The 20057-nt window shown below is 36.6% G+C and overlaps 3 protein-coding genes across 3 annotated transcripts; all 3 read right to left on the minus strand.

Annotated features, from left to right (window-relative positions):
- Positions 1-3660: 3660 nt before the first annotated feature.
- LOC128470510 (uncharacterized) lies at positions 3661-9780 on the minus strand. Its single transcript, XM_053452403.1, has 4 exons — positions 8846-9780; positions 7937-8013; positions 7276-7560; positions 3661-4622 (listed from the first exon to the last, which is right to left on the minus strand). The coding sequence occupies exons 1-4, from the start codon at positions 9778-9780 to the stop codon at positions 3661-3663; spliced, it is 2259 nt and encodes a 752-aa protein (XP_053308378.1).
- Positions 9781-12982: 3202 nt separating this feature from the next.
- Positions 12983-13918, minus strand: LOC128470511 (olfactory receptor 1019-like). The gene has a single exon (XM_053452404.1). The coding sequence runs from the start codon at positions 13916-13918 to the stop codon at positions 12983-12985; it is 936 nt and encodes a 311-aa protein (XP_053308379.1).
- A 3185-nt stretch (positions 13919-17103) lies between these two features.
- On the minus strand, positions 17104-18798 carry LOC128470512 (olfactory receptor 1019-like). The gene is made up of 2 exons (XM_053452405.1): positions 17887-18798; positions 17104-17151 (listed from the first exon to the last, which is right to left on the minus strand). The coding sequence occupies exons 1-2, from the start codon at positions 18796-18798 to the stop codon at positions 17104-17106; spliced, it is 960 nt and encodes a 319-aa protein (XP_053308380.1).
- Between the last annotated feature and the right edge of the window lie 1259 nt (positions 18799-20057).

Below are 20057 nucleotides of genomic sequence, written 5' to 3' on the forward strand. Positions count from 1 at the left end.
GCCGTATTACATTATAGATGTCATGTGCAAATGTTTTACTTTACTGAGATGGTGGTAGTTAAGTGGAGCAGCCTACCGGCAGAAGTGGTAGAGGTTAATACAGTTTTCATACAATATATATATATATATATATATATATACAAACAAAAAAAGTTGTATAAAGAGATTTGATACAAAGAAGCATATAAATAATGGAAGATAGATGTGATGGTAACAAATGTTTCCACTGCAGCCGCAGCACCAGTGTGCAGAGAGTAACACCAAAGGGGCGATGAGGGGGTGGTAAATAATTATATCCCCGGGTGTTATTAAGTATTAATCATGGCAGTAAAACTGCAGCAGAGGTAAATGTCAATTATGTTTTTACATTGCAAGCAAATGAGTACTGAAAAGACGCAACACGCACACTGCTTATATAACGGGACAATCCAGCCATCATACGCAGCGTAGTGAAGAGGTGCCGTCCCCCTTTTTTGCACCAAATCCCTGATGCCCCTCTTCCTTCCCCTGATGCCCCTCTTTCTTCCCCTGGTGCTCCTCTTTCTTTTTATTTCTTCTGTCTTCGTCCGCTTCTCCCCGTGTCTTCTATCTTGGCCCGTGAGTCAGGGCTCCAGGCGCACTTCTGCTACAAAAAAAGGCAGAGCTTCCAGGAACATCCTATCCCCTGTTTCTCCAATCAGGGAAGGGCATTTTTCGAGAAGCTCCACCCTTTCGCAGAAGTGCACCGGGAGGCCTGATTCACGCACACAAGGACCAAGAAAGAAGCACGGGGAGAAGCGGACAAAGACAGAAGAAAGAAGACTGAAGACCAAGAAGATGCAAGATGAGAAGCAGAGCTGCGGAAAAGGAGACAAGGACGTGGAAGTGGTCGGTGGAGACGGTACGAAGACTTTCACATTTCGTTATACGTTATTTACGTCGCGACGTTGAATGAGGACTGACATTCTTTAGCACCGGCTGACCTAACCGTGCCTGGGCTGCTTTTCCGGCCCGGTCCTGGGGTCTACTACACACGAAGAGAACAAAGTGCCATTCCATTCCTATCTGTCTCCCGGCTCGGAGAGTATATCACATTTCAGTATAAAAATTGGATATTTTCGGCTTCTCCATCGATGACAAAAAGGTTTCACAGCAAAAATAAAGCAAAGGCTCAAATTAAATCAGCCTTCCCAGGGTAGCGGCTAACACACTTTTAGCCGACTTACTAACAGCCAGACAAGTGAGCTGTTTACAGACAAAAACAATTACATTTCCAAACCTTCCAAATTACCAGCAGCAGCTTCCCACAGCAAGACATTCAGCTTTCCTGTTACGCTCCCCCAGAGAAATTAATTGTCAGTTTAAGAGGCGTTTCGCGTAGATTGCTATATACCGAGCGAGTACGCGGCGCGCGCTAACTAGATTAACACACACAGCTGCGCCGTATACGTGAATTAATAAAATCCGGTGTCCTGTCTATATACTGAGAGATATCATCTGATATACCGTCCATATACTGAGATATAAGTAATTTAATGAAATACTGTATGTATACCAAGACATATACTATATAAATAAATGAATTAAATACAATATACTGTCTATATACTGAGAGATATGGTGTGTAAGTGAATTACTACATTCTGATATACTCTACCGAGACGTATACTGTAAAAATAAATAACATCTGATATACTGTCCATAAACTGAGATATAAGTTATTTAATGAAATACTGTATATATACCAAGAAATATACTATATAAATAAATTAATTAAATATAATATACTCTCTATATACTGAGATATAAGTAATTGAATTAAACCTGTTATACTGTGTATATACCAAGACATATACTATATAAATACATTATACAATATACTGTCTATATAGTGAGAGATAAATAATTTAATTAAATACTTAATTAAATATACCAAGAAATATACTATATAAATAAATTAATTAAATACAATATACTGTCTATATAGTGAGAGATATGGTGTGTAAGTGAATGCATACATAATCCGTGACCGCCGTCATATACTGTATATGGTTCAAGACTTAAGAATTGGATGATTTGTGCAAAAAAAAACCCAAAAACCCAAAATATTTGTAATAGTTTATTTTGTTAAAGCCAGGTTGAAAGCTCTGGAGGATTTAAGGAACTGACGCTATACAGATAATATCCTGTTTTTAAGGTTCAGAAGTTGTCCTGAGCCTCCACGTGTAGTTGAGTTTAAGACAGATGAGATGGTGGCGTTTAGATGACCTAGAAGTAAATTGGCCGAGGATCCTTTGGGGCTGATTTGTGCGCCGCGTTCCCGACCCGCTGATAAATAGCACGCAAGCTCAGGCGGCTAATAAAAAGGTTCAGACAGCGAGGAGTTACAACGTCTTCTTGACTTTGTTCTTTAGTGAGTATAATGCAGTTACCCAGCTGATTTATGCAGCCCACAGCAGCTCCTATTTACTAGTATATCCTTTCTCTTTTTATTACCGGTGCGAACTTTGCTAATTACCTGCATGACCTTGGATAGTCTCTCCAGCCTTCTCCAGGAGTTGGTTAGTAGAAGTTTGTCGAGGAGCGAGAGATGTATCTACCTCGTACATGGAACAGCCAATAAAAACATCACAAAACAACACAGCCGCCCATATCCCGCCCTTGGTTGATCCCATCAGGCGTCCGTTGGTCAGGGTCGTCCGGTCCGTTGATCCGTTAGTCATGAGTGGTCTACTGGCCAAGCAGAGGAACTTGTTGGATGTATCAAATCCCTCATTCTGCTCCATCTATGTCCACCTACCTGGTGATTGACGATTCAGGTTACCAGGTTATAAAAGTATTGGGTAGCATCATATTTGTCTCAGAATTTGGAGACTATTGAATCAAAACGAAAGGAAGCAAAATCATAAAGAGCGATTCCGCATCTCCCAGCGTTTCAAGAAGCCAAAAAGGGACACTGGTTGGGCATTTCCAATACTTTGTACGTGGCTTGGTGACCTTTTAATAGCCGTTTATGCGAATAAGTCAGGCATCAAGACATATTATAACATTTGACTTACACAATTTAGTTAATAACCCCATTTTTTTGCTGTTTCTATACACATTATTGGATTTTTTTAAGGCTGATACCCTCATACTCAGCAAACATTCATATCTCCAAGAACAGAGGGGCATCAGGGCACGAAAAAGAAATAGACTGAGGTGTCCGAAATCCTAAGGAAAGTTACTTGAGAATGATGCAACTCAACAAAAATAACTTTTCCCATTGATACGTTGTTTATGTAGAAAATTCCCGACAGTCGATCACTCTGACATGTCTTCTACCAAATAGAATGTGATGTTATTATCGGTTAATATTAAGTGAAATCAGTTTACTAATTAATTATACATCAGGTTCGGAGTAACTGCAAGAAAAATGAGATTGTATCTCACTGGAGGTACTATTATCTTTGCTTGTGCTGCCGCCTGGACTAAATTAATTTTATGGGCTCCCCATTAAAAGCAAATTTATTAGGAGATAATCTTGCAGAAGATCGTTCCGTCTGACCTTGCACCAAGTAACATAAAATAAAGGGGAATGCAGAAGAGAGCTAGACGAGAGGCAGAATATTTTACCAAAGGAAAAAAGATTAACATTTTTGGAGATAAAGAGTAGACGACATTCGGTGAAGCATATTGCTCTCAGTATGTCCGTTCTATAATTATCTGACACACCATCTTCTTGATAGCTATTTTCACTTTGCTATTTCTGAGGCTGTATATAAAAGGGTTTATCAATGGCGCGATAACAGCATACATGGCGGATATTAACCTGTCCTGGTCCATAACGTAGCTAGATTTGGGTCTAAAATACATAAAAATGGCAGAACCGTAAAACAAGCACACGACGATTAAGTGAGAGGTGCAGGTCGAGAAGGTCTTCTTCCTTCCAGACGATGAGCGAATGGTCAGAACAGCCAGTATGATGCGGATGTAGGAGAGCATGGTGATTAGAAACGAGAAGACGATAACGCAACCACAAGTGACCAGGAGAACGAGCTCGTTGGCCCGGGTGTCCGTACACGCCAGTTCCAGGAGAGGGGGGATGTCGCAAAAGAAATGATTGATCTCGTTCGAATGGCAGAAGGATAGCGAAAATGTCAGGACGGTGTGGATGAGAGAGTTGGCGGCCCCAACGAGCCACGAACCGGCTATAAGCTGAATGCAAACGCTTCTATTCATAAGAGCGCTATACAAGAGCGGGTGGCATATGGCGTTATGGCGATCGTATGCCATGGCTGCCAGCATGTAGCACTCTGTGCCGCCCAACAGGATAAAGCAATACAGCTGAACAGCACAGCCGTGGAAAGAGATGGCGTTCCTGGTCGCCGACAAGCCGGCTAACATTTTGGGGACGGTAGCTGAAATGTAACATATTTCTAGAAATGACAGATTGGCCAAATAAAAATACATCGGAGTATTCAGATCGGGGCTGAATCTATAGGCAAGAATTAACGACGTGTTCCCGAGTACACTGATCATATAGATGCATAAAAATACAACAAATAGCAATCGCTGGATCTCAGGAACCTCGGATAGCCCCACGAAGATAAATTCTTTTATTCTCGTATAGTTTTCTCTGTCCATTTTTTCCCCATTAAAATCTGTTGGTGAAAGAGATTTATTAACAGAAATTTATTATAACAAGCGTTTTGTGGGAAGATCTGTAAAATATCAAATGATATTCTGTTAAAACAGAGCGACCGGTGTTTCAGACAAATTTTGACTTTCTCACTTGCTTATCAAAATGATATTATGGCATTTTAAATTTCATGTTACATCACTATGTCAGCATCAGTATTATATATTAAATATATATAATATTATTCCATGATCTATAATATTGCATTATATTGTACTAAAAAGTGATTAAATAATACATAGCGTATTATGTGACTGATTTTTTAAATTAACTTTCACAGAATGATTATTATTTTACCATTATTATTATAATATTATTATTTTATTATTTTGTATTATTACTATTTTTATTATTATTATTTTTTATGATTTTCGGGTCTCACGTGTAATTATTATTTGAATTTGAGGTTGATTTTGCTGTCATGAGTGAAACATAACATCAAAGGCACAACATGAAACGCCATTCTAGAATTTAAAATAAATGCCTGGGGTGAGCCTATGGCATAAATAGGTATGAGCTAGATCAGGTATGCTAGATAGTGGGCATCCTAGCAGGGGGCCTGGTTCTTACCTGCTTTCTAAATTACCCCGGATGTGGATAAGGAGAATATGTCATTAATTCAATAGGTTGTGTTATTATCTATAAATTAGATTTATAGATACTGTATTCATTCTATAGATTATTTAAAAGCTCTTTCATTCGCACATACTAAATAGATCCTGAAGGGGGCCTGAAAAAAAACCAAAAAAACTGTTTACTAAGAAAATGTGTTTGTAGTTTTTTGAGTTAAAATAATTTTGAAATTTTAATGACATTAAGGAAATTGTATCCATTTTTATTCTAGGGACTTTTATCTCTTGCTGGAAAAAAATGTATGATTAATCATAATACTTATTTCTAAAAGTGAAAAATGTACGAGCCCAAGAAAAAAGTTTAACATGTGACATTTGCATTTAACATAGCAAATATTCTACTTCGTCTTTGAATTTAATGTATATTAATTAATAGTAATATTAAGTACCTATTTATATTTTATGTATAAAGTATCATATTCAGTGTTTGAATATTTTCTCATAAATGCTATAATTTACAGAACAATCCACAGATTTTTTACATTAACTTAGTTAATATGTTTCAAGGGAGGACAAGTTAATTGCTGTTGCTTTCACCTTACAGAACCTCTGTATAATTTAAAAAAAAGTAAAATTAGGAGTTTGGAAAACCATTAGTTGACGCCTGCTGTTTAATTAAGTAAGAATGTTATCAGATATAATGTATCTGCCACCAAAACGCAAGCGGATTTCCGAAGGAAAATGTAAGCGGGTATTTATTTAAATCAGGAACTGTCACTTAAAAAATAAAAAATAAATCACAAAAAATCTATATAGCATAAAAAAATATTATGGTGATATATTTTATATTGAAGGTGCTGTTCCACTTACATTGTAAAACATAAAACTCCGTCCGTCATTTTTCCAAGGAATATTTCATTGTCACGTGACACAAAAGCAGGAACCGATTTGCCATAGAAATTAAAACAGTTTCTTCAAAGAGTTGATTTTCTGGGTTTAAATCTCCAGAATTTAGAATAAAATGGCAGATCTGCTAAGATTTATTTGGTTGACATAAGGAGTGAGAAATGACAGGTCCTTTATATTAAAATTATAATGAAAAACAAATATGAGCATTGTTTAAAATTTGAAAATGATCTTACCTCTTCGTCATGTAACGAATGCTGATTTGAATTAGTGAATATTGGAATCATGTCCCTCGTGTGCCATTTTGACATGTAATATTCGTGTTTAATGCAAAAATGGCTGGAACAGCCTCCCAGCATAGGTGGTAGAGGGTAATACAGCGAGGGTATTAAACATGCATGGGATAGACATACAGCTCCTGAATCTAAGACGAGACCAACGACTGATTAAGGTTTACAGCAGAAAAAAATGTCAGACTAGACGGGGGCCGAATGGGGCCGATCTGACATCGAATTCTATGTTTCTAATAAGAGTTGCGGAGACAGCTGTTTGGTTTTCCTTTTAATTGTTTGGGTGGGAGGTAGATAATACCCTGGTGTATGATCCTGCACCAAGGGACTTGTCAAAAATATATTTTCTAGGGAAACAGTCATTAAGCATCATTTTCTTGACTTGTTAGGAATTCTTTTCAGTACTATTTTGTATTTTAATTAGCAGATATTTATTTTAAGTTTGACAAAGTTACTGTCACAGCTACGCCGATACTTTCATATTTTGTATTAATGCCTATTCCATATTTCTTGTTTTAATCTTCTTAAAAATAACGGATTTTAGACTTTTTTCTGCATTGTTATAGAAATATAATAAATGTGCATCTGAGAATTAATAGAGAACCATGGGATATGAGAAAATTAAAACTCTAAATTATATTGTAGTTAATGACTGATAAAAAAGGCTTTAAAGTTGAACTAAATTCCAGATAATTCAGAAAAAAGTCAAATTCAGCAGAAAACAATGATGACAATTAGCAGACTCAGGGCCAACATGAGACAGATCAATTTATTATGTTTCACATGGACAAGTATATCCCCCAAAGCCTTGGGGTCGTTTATTCCGCGGCGGTCAGTGGTTTCTGACGCAGAGGAGGTAACTTGGTCACGGTGCTGCGCTTGGTTCTCCCCGCTGGATAGTCGGGAACCTGAAGAGGTCTCTGGTTCCTGAGCTGTAAGCTCTTGTTGACGTTGTTATTTTGGTTCATATTACTGGACAGAGCGCGGGGAGCCACTCCATAGCGGGCGACCGCAAAGGCAGAAGGCGGCAGATTCTTGTAAGAAGTGGAATAAACGCTTCTCACGTCTTTGGAGGAACTTTCTCTCCATTGCATTTCTTTCTCCTTCTTCAGACCATAGTTGGTGGGAGGCTCTGAAATAGAAACGTTTCAATCAATACGTTACCACGTAGCATCCCCCTTCGTGACAAATGTCTGGCAAATATACGGTAGGCCGGTGCCTGGCAGCGCCTCCCAACTACCTTTAATGTCGCAGACGCACATCTGTGAATTATCGGCCATTGGCCTTAAAGTGCCAGAGCCGATTTTATCCCTCCAATTCGGCCCTGGGTGTCATATATAACTTTTATTCAAGAAGAACTTATAATAAAAATATTTTTTTAATATTTAATCCTAACTTTTTCATTTATTTTTTTTTGTTTGCGTTCTATGTTAATAATATGAGCAGAAACAAAACAGAAAGAAATCTTTTATTTATATCGCGCCAACAATTCCTGCAGCATTTCTTACCGTCTGGGTCTGACAGAACTACAACCGACAGACTAAGAAGAACCGACGCATTGAGTAAAGAGGGCCCGGCTCGCAAGCTGGAGAGATTACGGCATTATTCAACGCAGAGCAACCATAAATATGTTTATAAGCACTTATTATGCTAAAACATAATACTTTATTAAATAAGGTTGAATAAAAGTACACACTGACAGCTAATTTATAGAAAAAGTCTACAATAATTAATATAAAAAATAAAAAAGAAAATATTACTAAGGTAAGGAGCACCATCTAGTGCTGCAATAACATTCATGTCCATAAGGTTTGTGAAAATATCACATTTGCTCAAATATATCCGTTTTAAAGAATTATGTTGAATTAGGTAAATTAAATTACTATATTTTGATGTGTTAAGGTAATACAGGGAAGAGAGAGAATACATGAATAAAATTAAAATAAAAGAGTTGGTATTTACTGGAAGGCCATGGAATAAAAACATTGCTTCCCAGTTACATGAAATAATAGGTTGCCGCATTCTTCATCTAAACAGTGACTACTAGTCAATTAAAAAATAAATAACAGAAATAAAATAAGAAAAAAAGTTAGGATAAAATATTATTCTTGGTATTTGGTGACATTGTCCAAAAAGACTTGGTATGTCTCCTTTTCGGATGAACCACGATGGAGATTGCGAGCCGGGCGTCTCGTCCGACATCAGCGCCTGACCTCACAAACGCTCTAATGGATGAACGGGCACAAAATTCTCACAGAAACCCCCAAAAAGCCTTTTGTGGAAACTTTATATTAATGTCTATGTGTTTAGAATGTGATGTCATCAGAGCCCCTGTTGGTGTAATGGTCAGGTGTCCCAATACTTTTGTCCATGTAGTGTATGTGATATTATATGTATTGCATGTGTATTATATCAGCCTAGGTAATCGAAGGTGCTGGATTTCCTTTCGGACGGTTGCCTTGAACTCGTTATTCCTTAAACTATATATAAAAGGGTTTAGCAGAGGCGCTACGATAGAATACATCACCGAGACCAGTCTGTCTTGATAGACTGAGTCCGTCGACTTAGGAGTCAAATAGACAAAGAAGAGGGACCCATAGAAGATAGAAACAACTGTGATGTGAGAGCTGCAGGTCGAGAACGCCCTCTTCCTTCCGGAACTCGAGTGGATACTCAGAATAGCCAAGATGATCTTGATATAAGAAATCATTGTTACCACGAAGGAGCTAACTGATATTGCCCCACTGACGATGAAAATAAGGAGGTTGTTGATCCAGGTGTCTGCGCATGCTAATTTAAGTATTGGTGAGACATCGCAAAAAAAGCGGTCGATCTTATTGTCGTCACAGAACGGCAAAGAGAACGTAAGAGCGGTGTGCACTAAAGCGTTAGCGGCACCAACCAGCCATGAGCTGCTTATCAGTTGGCTGCAAAGTCTTTTGTTCATGATGATGCGATACAAAAGCGGGTGGCATATGGCATTATAGCGATCGTACGCCATGGCTGCCAGGAGATAGCACTCTGTGGTACCCAGAAGGAAAGCACAGTACATTTGGAGAGCGCAGCCATAAAACGAAATCGTTTTCTGGTCGGCCAGGAAGTCCGCCAGCAGTTTGGGAGAGAAGACCGAGACGTAACAGATTTCTAGAAAAGAGAAGTTTGCGAGATTAAAGTACATGGCGGTGTGAAGGTTTGCGCTGATATTATACATAAGAATGATACTCGTGTTTCCAGCCACGGTTACAATATAGATACAAAGAAACAAAAAGAATAAAAATGGCTGAAGTTCGGGAATCTCGGAAAGTCCCAAAAGGATAAATTCTTTTACTGTTGTGTCATTTCCTCTATTCATTCTTCTGTTATTTATTTCTGTAAATACAAGAAAAAATGTTTTCTATTATTTTTTTAATTATGTTTTTTAAAACATGATAGCATAGAATTTAGGGCAGATCGGCCCCATTCGGCCCCCGTCTATTCGCCCGTTTTTCCTGCTGTAAAGACTCAAGCCTTAATCAGTCGTTGGTCTCGTCTTAGATTCAGGAGCCGTATGCTTATCCCATGCATGTTTAATACCCTCACTGTATTACCCTCTACCACTTCTGCTGAGAGGCTGTTCCACGTATCAACCCCTGCTCAGTAAAGTAAATCTTCCTTACAGCGTCTCTGGTGCAGAACAAATTCACGGTTCACCATCTATTTTAAACAGATCTCGGTTTTGCCAAGTAGAGTGTCCATATCTTCTTAAATGTACTTAATTAAAAAAAAGTAGGAAAAACAAAAGATAAATTCCTTCTTGGTAACACAAAAAGCTTTGATATTCTGAAAATTAGTGTTAACCCATTCAATACCAAGCTAGTAAGTTTAAAAAATTTGCTAGCTTAAAAATTGTGATTAATATATTTCTGTACATTAAAAAAAAACATTAAAAAGTGTGTCAAATCAACAAAAAAACACATTGCGAACTTACTGTGACCAAAGGATCTGTAATCATTAACGGCACAAATGTAAGGATTTATGTCAACATTCCCGGAGAATGCTTCTCAAAGACTTTATAAGAAGCCATGAAGCGCTTCCTAGCCTAGACGCGAAAAAAGGAAACTTACGCATTTCTCTTGTGTTTATAATTTATTCTTCCATTAATATAGGAAATAAAATTCAATATGGTTTTATTTCCGAGAAAAATGAACGTGTTCCGGCCAAACACATTAGATGAGGACGAGTGTTACAGATTCATGTTAAAAATGTAGGATTTTATGCGGCGTTGAAATGACTTCTAATGAATCCTTTATATACGGTGATAATGAGTCGCTGGGAAATGCTCCTGACTACCGCGTTTTATATATGATAAACAGAATGGCGTCTGTGTTTCATTAATGTTCAAATAGGGAATTCATCGTGCTAAATAATTACATGTATTTTTTTCTTTTAATTGCCCTGATGCAGACAGTAATACTCTAAGGTTTACCCCAACGCAAACAAATTCTAACTATAGGGTTTAAAATATAGCTATACGCTTCAACTTTAATACACTTCTAAGATGATTTAGAAAATTTTGAAGGGCAAAAAAAATGTAGGACTCATTAATGCGATAAAACACTAGAAGCTGGTAAAATGTGTATAGAGGATTTCTCAGGATATTATATCGTAGACCTATAGCTGGTTAAAATTCTCCAACTACATGCTTCTTTAACTAAGTCTTTGAGTCATAAAGATGAGTGAAAGGAGAGAAGGAAAAGGAAATGAGGAGGAAAAAGAGATAGAGGAGAAGTGCGACAAGAGAGAACAAAAAAGAGGGAGAAGGGTGAAAAAAACAGAAGGAGACGAGAGAGGAAAGATGGAGGATGAAGGAAGAAATAGGAAAAGAGAGAAAGAAGATGAGTGGGACAAGAGAAAGGAGAGAGATGGATGAAAAGAGAAATATAAGGAGATGGAAGAGGGACAAGAAAGAAAGGAGAAGATGGAAAGGAGGTGATGGAAGAGAAAAGGGGGAGGGGAGGGACAAGAGAAAAGAAGAGATGAAAGAATGAAAGCGAGAAAGACAAAAGAGAGAAAATTAAGAAGCAAGACAAATACCTACACACAAACACACACTCATTCTAACACAAACAAATACTCAGACTAAAAGGACAAGACTGGAATTATATTAAGATGCAGATATGACATCAGAAGGACATCCTACTCCCTAATATTATAACAGGTGCAACATTTAACATTTGTCACAAACAGCCAACTTTGGTTTCACATTAATTCAACAAATACCTAATATGTTTAAACCTTAAACATCCATGTAAACATTCTATAATGTAAGAAAAATGTTAATTAGTTTTAAAACGTTAAGAATCTTTGGGATGGTTATAAGGGAAGAGATCAGTCTTAATATAATCATTCTTGTCTATAGGTTGGTTATCGATAGAAGGTTGTGGTCATTACTACTTGTCACCATTATTTATATAGATATTTGGTTGTGTTTAATTTCAGAGTTGCCACTTTTAGCAAAGAGGTTTTCTTGACACCCTTTGAGAAGTTGCATTTGGGGTTCTGGCCATGGGCATGGCTTTACCAGTGACATACAAAAATGTTTACTTTAGCAGACAGAAAAGAGATGAGAGAGAGAAGAGAGAAGAGAGAAGAAAAAATAGAAAGGAGAGACATAGTAGAAAATAGAGGAAAAAAAGAGATTAGAGAAAAGAGAAAAAGGAGAGGGGAGGAGAGAGGAAAAGGCGAAAGGAGAGATAGAATGGAGAAAGAAGATGGGAGATGAGAGAAGAAAGAGCAGAAATAGAAGAAAAGGGGAAGAGAGGAGAAAAAATAAAAAAGGGAGGAGAAATAGAGAGAGGCAAGGAGACAAATAACATGGAGTGTAAACCAGGGCTCACCTCTTTCTTCTGGGTTTATCCAGGTGAAACCTAAACAGGTGGCAACCCTAGCAGCAGTTAACAGTTTATGGTAAAAGTTCACAGTAGGAGACATTAGTAGGAAAAAAAAAACGGCATAAGATAAGCATTTCTTACTTCTCAAAGTTTTTTCTCTCACGTAATAATAAATAATATGAAGAAAGAAGGACTCTAAACACACGATGGGGGATCATTTGTTTTTATTAAAAAGTTTTATTGAAATTTCTGTATTGAGTGAAAGACTAACCAAAGGAGAGAGAAGGGGTAGGGGAAAGGGAAGAGAGAATAAAAGAGGGGTGAAGAGAGGGAACAACCATTTGAAATATGAAACACTTTCATAAATCGCACACACATTCATCTGAACACCCGTACATTTCCGCTAAATATTGTCATATCAACATTTTTACTTTCTTTTTGAGATTTTAAAATTTATCAGGTAGCTTTTGGGTTTCTTAATCAATGATATATACATATATTATTGGCACATGGTATATACCGTATATCATTTCAGCCAAGCCTGACTCTTGCCTTAGATATGAGCCAAAACATGAAATATGGAAAAAAAATACATAAAATAATATCTTTTAATTTATTTAATACACTAAATATTCATTTTTTTGCCTTATATATATATATGTAAATGATTAGGATGAGTTCTTCCTAGAATTTTTTTAAGCCACGTGTTATTTTTACGAGAGCTACTTTTACATCATTGTTCCTTAAACTGTATATGAAAGGATTTAACAGGGGGGCGATGACCGCGTACAACAGAGAGGCCAGGCTGTCCTTATGCATGGAATAACTAGATTTGGGTCTGAAATACATAAAAATCCCCGAGCCGTAGAAAATTGAAACAACCGTGAAGTGAGAGGTGCAGGTGGAAAAGGCTTTCTTCCTTCCAGAACCGGAATTCACACTGAAAACGGTGGAGACGATTTTAACGTAAGAGATCATCGTTAATAGAAACGATCCAATTATAACGCAGCCGGCTACAGCGAATAGGACGATCTCGTTGATCCGGGTGTCCGCGCACGCCAGCTCCAGTATCGGTGGGACGTCACAAAAGAAATGATCGATTCTGTTAGACCCGCAGAAGGGTAGAGTGAACGTTAGGACGTTGTGTATTAAAGCATTAACCGCACCAATGATCCAGGAGCCGGCGACGAGCTGAACGCACACCTTCCGGCTCATCATATTGCAGTATGAGAGCGGGCGGCATATGGCGTTGTATCGATCGTAGGCCATGGTCGCAAGTATGTAACACTCGACACCGCCGAAGAGAAACGCACAATACATCTGGATGGAACACTCGCGAAACGAGATCGCTTTACGGTCGGTTAGGAGATTGGATAACATTTTCGGAGCGATGACGGACACGTAGCATATTTCTAAGAAGGAGAAGTTGGCGAGACAAAAGTACATCGGGGTTTGAAGAACAGAACACAGATTATAGGCGAGAATGATACACGTGTTACCGCTCACGGTGACCACGTAGAAACATAAAAAGACGGCGAAGAGAAACGGCTGGAATCCAGGGTTCTCCGTCAGTCCAACAAGGATAAAATACGTTAACGATGTCCGGTTTCCTTCCTCCATTCAGTTTGATTCTGTAAAGGGATTGTGAAATATGCAGAAAATATCTTACTTTAATGAGAGGGTAGTAGATATATGGAACAGCTTCCCATCAGACATTTTGGAGGCTATTACTTTGAGGGAAATTAAACATGCATGGGATGGACATACGGCTCCTGAATCTAAGACGAGACCAACGACTGATTAAGGTTTGACTCTTTACAGCAAAAAAAAAAAACAGACAGACCAGATGGGCCGAACGGGGGGGGGGGGTTCACAGTAATTAGATAAAGACATAAAAAGAAAAGTCTAATATTCTGGATATTCTGCGTTGCCTGATTGTCCAGCAAGGATAAACTCTTTTATTTTTCTTACATGGATGATTTTGCATTTTTTTTTAGAGGGTAATTTTGTTATTTTTTTGTAGGATTAATACTATTGGCATAAATAAATTACTGAGCAGAAAAAAAATCCTCCGTGATGGAGTCTAAATATTACGCAGATCAAACAGATCATTTTTTAAAGTGCATTTTCTAAACTGCTGAAAATATAAAATGAATGGGAACTTTAACTGTATATCATTATTTTTTTCATAGAATTTCATATTTTAGGATTTGCCATATAATCTGTACGGGAGACGCTAAATCTAAGTTTAATTTATAGATCCCGGGTGGCCTATTTATAATTCAGTGTGTTTCTTCGGTTGGATTCTCTGGGTATCTTCTTATTTAAAAATAAAATGTTTATTTAAAAATAAAAATATTTATGTTTCTGTGGATTCATAAAACTGTATTTTAAATTAATCAGTTTTTTTTTACTCTTTTTTCCCTCTCTTTATATACTATATATATATATATAATGTTTCTATAGCATTTTTACAGCTAGGGATAAGTGTACTTATTATCAGAGTAATTTTTCTTTCTATGAATTAATCATATTAAAACAATATGCACATTTTTAAAATTTATGTCTAAAAAAATATTTATTGTAATCCTGTATGTACAACGTAAAATGTATTATCAGTATCATCGTATTGTTTTCCCCCTAAAGTATGGACTGACAATTGTATAATTATAACGTTTAGAAGAATTCACAATTCTTCCTTATTCAAACCAGTTTATTTATTTAAAAAAATGACCAAAAAATGAATAATCATAACATTATCCCTGTTGCATTTACACTGAAAACGGCAAAAGGACGACGTACATCCTACAAGTAATTATTTCCGATAATGCAGTCCGGAAAATGTTGTTGGTGCATTATTTATGAATCATAAACCTAGAAGCGGATTAAAAATAGATAACATGTACTGAGTATAAAAATTATTTTTAAAATTAAGGGAAAAATACTAAATAGGACGCCAGTGAACTTACTGTGTAGTCATATATATTATTATTGTGAGGAATTGCTGCTGATTAAGGATGCGTTCCAGGCAGAAATTATTCTTTTTGTCCTTGTTTTTAAGGAAGAAATTGTATCGCCCTCGCCATTGATTAGGAAATAAATGTCCGTGATAATTTGTATTTCATCCGTAAACTGGAATACAGATTGAGATGAAAGGGTTAACCAAGCGCCTCTCGTTTGTTACCAAGAATGTGATTATTTACTGATTTATACCCTTTAGACGGTCTTTTTTTTGGTGACGTCACTTACGTTCTGGGCTAATGTTGCTCTGGGGAAAACATTAAAGTGATATTTTTACACACAATGAAAAGTTCTGGAAACAAACAATTTACATTTTTCTTTCCATATTTTCCTAGTGCGGAAGTTAATATAAATTTATTTAATAATGAATTATACTGTTTTAAAAAATGTATGTTTTTGGACATAAATATTTTGGGGTATTGGGGTTTTTTTTTGCCGATAGTGAGTTATTATACTCAAATTACCTTCTCGGATGTATAATATTTATATGTTTCTTGTATTCTGCAGGGAAAACCTAACTCCCAAAGAGAGAATACTGGATGCAGTTATATAAAAAGTACCTAAAACTTTAATGCAAACTTTTCTTCAATTCATTCAAATTCAATTTACTGTAAAACTAACCATTAACCCCTTAAGGACAACTGGCTGTCCTTAAATCCATTAAGAACAACGCATCGTGAGCCCATACATGTACAGGGTTTGTCATGAAGGGGTTAACCACCTTCTTTACTGTGGACCGAATTTTCACAATGACCACTTCAACAATCCATGGTCTTCCCACTTTTGGATCTATTCACTAAGATGTCAATTAGTCAGCTGAGTTATGGGTCAACTTGAGTGGCTAGATTTGACTTAAGTTGCACGCCTTCACTTGTTAAGACTCACAAATTTGTGTGTTGTTGGTGAGGTCATGTGACTTTACATTTTGCCAGTTTGGCCTGAAACTCACACATATTTAGCTCCCGTCCCCCAAAAAATACATAGAAATTAACCTATAAATAAATAATTTATGATAAATATGAGAGAGAGTGAATGAGAGTGTGAGGGAATGTGAGCACCAGAATTTTGGACAACAATTTTGAGCTTTTTGATTCATTTTCATCCAACTTGTAAGGGGTCTGGCCCCGTTTTCATGGCTTTGTACCGAATTCCCCAAAAGTTGTTAAATTTGTAATTTGTGCAAATCCGGATGATCAAGTTCATCTATGTTAACCCCTTGGGGTGAACCTTCTCTTCAGCTTCCTATAGGAGGCAGTAAGGCGATAAGTATAAGGGTGGGTCTAGACCCCCAAAGATTGAAATGGCTAGGAGTGGGGGTATTGGGGAAGAACTTGCATGGGATATGTTGGACCTGGAAGCAGTCTGTAGATTAAACAAGTAACCTATAAGCCCCCACGTTTTGGGGCAAAGTCTGGGGTATGATTATCATACCCAGGAACTTGATTGATGAGCTGACCCTGAGAGTCTTAAAATAATAACCCTTTAATACCCTGGCATGACTATTCTGTGTAGTTACTCGTCAAGTGTGTCCAGTTTGCTATAATAGTTTTTCTTTCTATTTCATCTTCATAGATCAAAATTCAGCGAGTCGCCTGCGGAATCTTAAACCTTGATTAGGAGCTGATGAAGAGATTGTTATGGCAATTACTCCAAATAAAGGAAACGCAGACATTAGCTCTCTCTAAAAATATCACATTAAAAAATAATAAAATAGTGCATTTCTCACATCTAATTAAATGTAATTAATGGAAATAATTTGTTTTATGGTACCGTAGCTATTTCTCTCATCCACAATGTATTATAATTTTGGGCCTTTGGCTTTTTTTGCCGATGTATTTTTAAAGATACATTAAATTTCGCATACTGAAAATGAAACATATTTACAAGCATATTTACTCAAAATATTAAAAATAGTATTTTTTATTTAACAGTAAATCATAAAAATATTTACCCTGACATATATTTCATATAAAAAAAATACAAATTGCTTTTCTTGGGGTCAGTACCTTTAGTCCAAAATTGAACAAATATTGGTTTAAAAACATAATTTCTAATTTTAGATTATTTATTATATTTTTCAGTAAGTAGATGTGAAAGGTAAGTCTTCTTCGAGAGGTGTACAAAAATGTAATATTAAATCTTTAATTAATCAATATTTAATAACACAAATATTCTTTTAAAAATGTCTGTTTTTATTTTACAGTATTCATTATATTTTTCAGTAATTCTGTATATAAATGCCCTCTTGAAAGTCTTATCATCAACTATCATGTAAATACTTCAATGCAAAAATAATCATACAAAATAAGTAGACCGCCCAAGTATACGTCATTAAATTATTTTTTAAGCACATTTTTTTCTGCCAAAGGGGCAGTTTATTTTTTTCTTCTTTTTCATGTTTAATTTCAATGTTTCAATTAATTAGTGAAGCATCTAAACTAACAAACATAAGACATTATTTGGCCAATGACTCTTGAGGGTTCCATACAGTAGGGTTTGGTCGATGTGGTTGGCTAGAACTAGAGTTTCTCGTTGGCCGCTTTATTATTGGCCAAAATGCTTAGGATTAGTTTGATGAGAGCTACTTTAATATCGTTATTCCTTAAAGTGTATATGAAAGGGTTCAACAGCGGGGCAATTACTGTGTACATCACCGAGGCCAGTCTGTCCTGATACATCGAATAAGCTGATTTGGGTCTAAAATACATGAAAATGGCGGAACCGTAGAAAATAGCAACAACCATGAAGTGGGAGGTACAGGTAGAGAACGCTTTCTTCCTCCCCGAAGTGGAACGCATGCTTAGAACCGCCGAGATGATTTTTATATAGGAAAACATGATAAATACGAACGAGCCGATGATGACGCAACCGGCTAAGCCGAAAAGGACCGCCTCGTTGATACGGGTGTCCGCGCACGCCAGTTCCAGTATCGGTGGGACGTCGCAACAGAAATGATTGATCCTGTTAGACCCGCAGAAGGGTAGAGCGAACGTTAGGACGTTGTGGACCAAAGCGTTTCCTGCAGCAATGAGATATGAGCCCAGTACGAGCTGGAGGCACGCTTTCCTACTCATAATAGTGTTATATAGGAGCGGGAAGCATATGGCGTTATAGCGATCGTAGCCCAAAGCCGCGAGCATGTAGCACTCCGCACCACCGAAAAGAAATCCAAAGTACATTTGAAGGGCACAGCCCCGAAAAGAGATCGTTTTATGTTCCGCAAGAAAATTCGCCAACGTTTTGGGGACGATAGTCGATACGTAGCATATTTCTATGAAGGAGAAGTTGGCGAGACAAAAGTACATCGGGGTTTGAAGAGCAGAACACAGACGATAGGCGAGAATGATACACGTGTTACCGCTCACGGTGACCACGTAGAAACATAAAAAGACCGCGAAGAGAAACGGCTGGAATCCAGGGTTCTCCGTCAGTCCAACAAGGATAAAATACGTTAACGACGTCCGGTTTCCTTCCTCCATTCGGATTTATTCTCTAAATATAAGAGATTATGGTGAGTTTGAAAAACAGATTTGCAGGAAAAAAAATACATACAGAATTAAATAAAAAAAATTATATTCGTGCAAAGTTTGAAAAGTGTTCTTTTTGCCACGACAAGGAATGGAATGTTCCTGCTCGTTGGAACATTGGTTACTATGGTGATAAAACCACTTTAGGTGTTTTTACAACTTATTTCTAAATGTGCATTAAACTCGATTTTCTACGTAAGTTTTTCAGCATTAAAATTTTCAAAATGCTGTACTATGTATGTTTTCTCAAATGCATGTATATTTACCCAAAATATTAATCTTAACATATATTTTGTCAAGTGTTAGACCAGTATCAGATGTCACAAATATTCTTTTAAAAACATCATTTTTTATTTAATATTATTTATTCTATAACTAGATGTGCCCACGTAAATATTGTTACAAAGGTGAGCAAAAAAAATGTAATATTAAATCTATCAGGGTTATATAAAATGTTTTTGTTTTTCTTTAGATTTTTGGCTAATTTTAGTACGATAAAAAAGTGTAACTGAAAATACTGAATTTTGAATGGAAGCAATAGATAAAAAAAAAAAACTATAATGTGTTAAAATCAAAGCATTTTATGATGGATTAAAAGGATAAAGTCTGGAAACGCCTTACCACTTGTAACTTTGTATAGGTGATCGATGAGACCTGCGAATACCTCTGATGTTAATTAGCATTCCAAAATGTGATAGGTGTTTCTTTCATTCAAGTTTAATAGCAATAAATCAATCGCAGGTCATCAACAAAGCAAAAATCAATAATTATTGATAATTTTTCCTGCAATGATCAAACAATAAGGAATTGAGACATCAAAAAAAAAATATATGTCTCTTCTGTAATGATAAATAAACATGAACAGAGATGTAAATGCTGGGTAAATGTCCAGTACATTAGACCTGAGATAGAGTAACTCTAAAATAAATGAATTTATGCTTTTTTTTTATAGTTTTGCTCTGGCTGACATCACGGATATTCGTTGCTAATATTACCAGCTGCCGAGGGAATTCGCCGTCGTGCTTTACACACAATGAAAAGTTTGCATTAAGTCGAGGTGAAAAGACTTTAACCATGTCAAAGAAAATCTTTATATTTGTTTATTTCATTTTAATTAACCTGTTCCGGGGGGGGGGGGGGGATACACTTGGGTGTACCTTACCTTGAGATGTCTTTCTTTGGAAATATAATAATAGCTTTCATTGCATTTT

This window comes from Spea bombifrons, chromosome 12 (assembly GCF_027358695.1).
Source record: "Spea bombifrons isolate aSpeBom1 chromosome 12, aSpeBom1.2.pri, whole genome shotgun sequence".
In the NCBI taxonomy this organism is placed as follows: Eukaryota; Metazoa; Chordata; class Amphibia; order Anura; family Pelobatidae; genus Spea; species Spea bombifrons.

What these genes read in the sequence shown, in the direction of transcription:
- LOC128470510 (XM_053452403.1), bottom strand. Translation starts at nt 9,780, where the DNA reads ATGAATAGAGGAAATGACACAACAGTAAAAGAATTTATCCTTTTGGGA. An exon ending in CAGCACCTTCGATTACCTAG is followed by an intron (nt 8,014 to 8,845) that starts GCTGATATAATA and finishes TAATCTCTCCAG; the next exon opens with CTTGCGAGCCGGGCCCTCTT. An exon ending in GACCAAGTTACCTCCTCTGC is followed by an intron (nt 4,623 to 7,275) that starts GTCAGAAACCAC and finishes TTTCACCAACAG; the next exon opens with ATTTTAATGGGGAAAAAATG.
- LOC128470511 (XM_053452404.1), bottom strand. Translation starts at nt 13,918, where the DNA reads ATGGAGGAAGGAAACCGGACATCGTTAACGTATTTTATCCTTGTTGGA.
- LOC128470512 (XM_053452405.1), bottom strand. Translation starts at nt 18,798, where the DNA reads ATGGAGGAAGGAAACCGGACGTCGTTAACGTATTTTATCCTTGTTGGA. An exon ending in AAGTAGCTCTCATCAAACTA is followed by an intron (nt 17,152 to 17,886) that starts ATCCTAAGCATT and finishes CTTTAAAAATAC; the next exon opens with ATCGGCAAAAAAAGCCAAAG.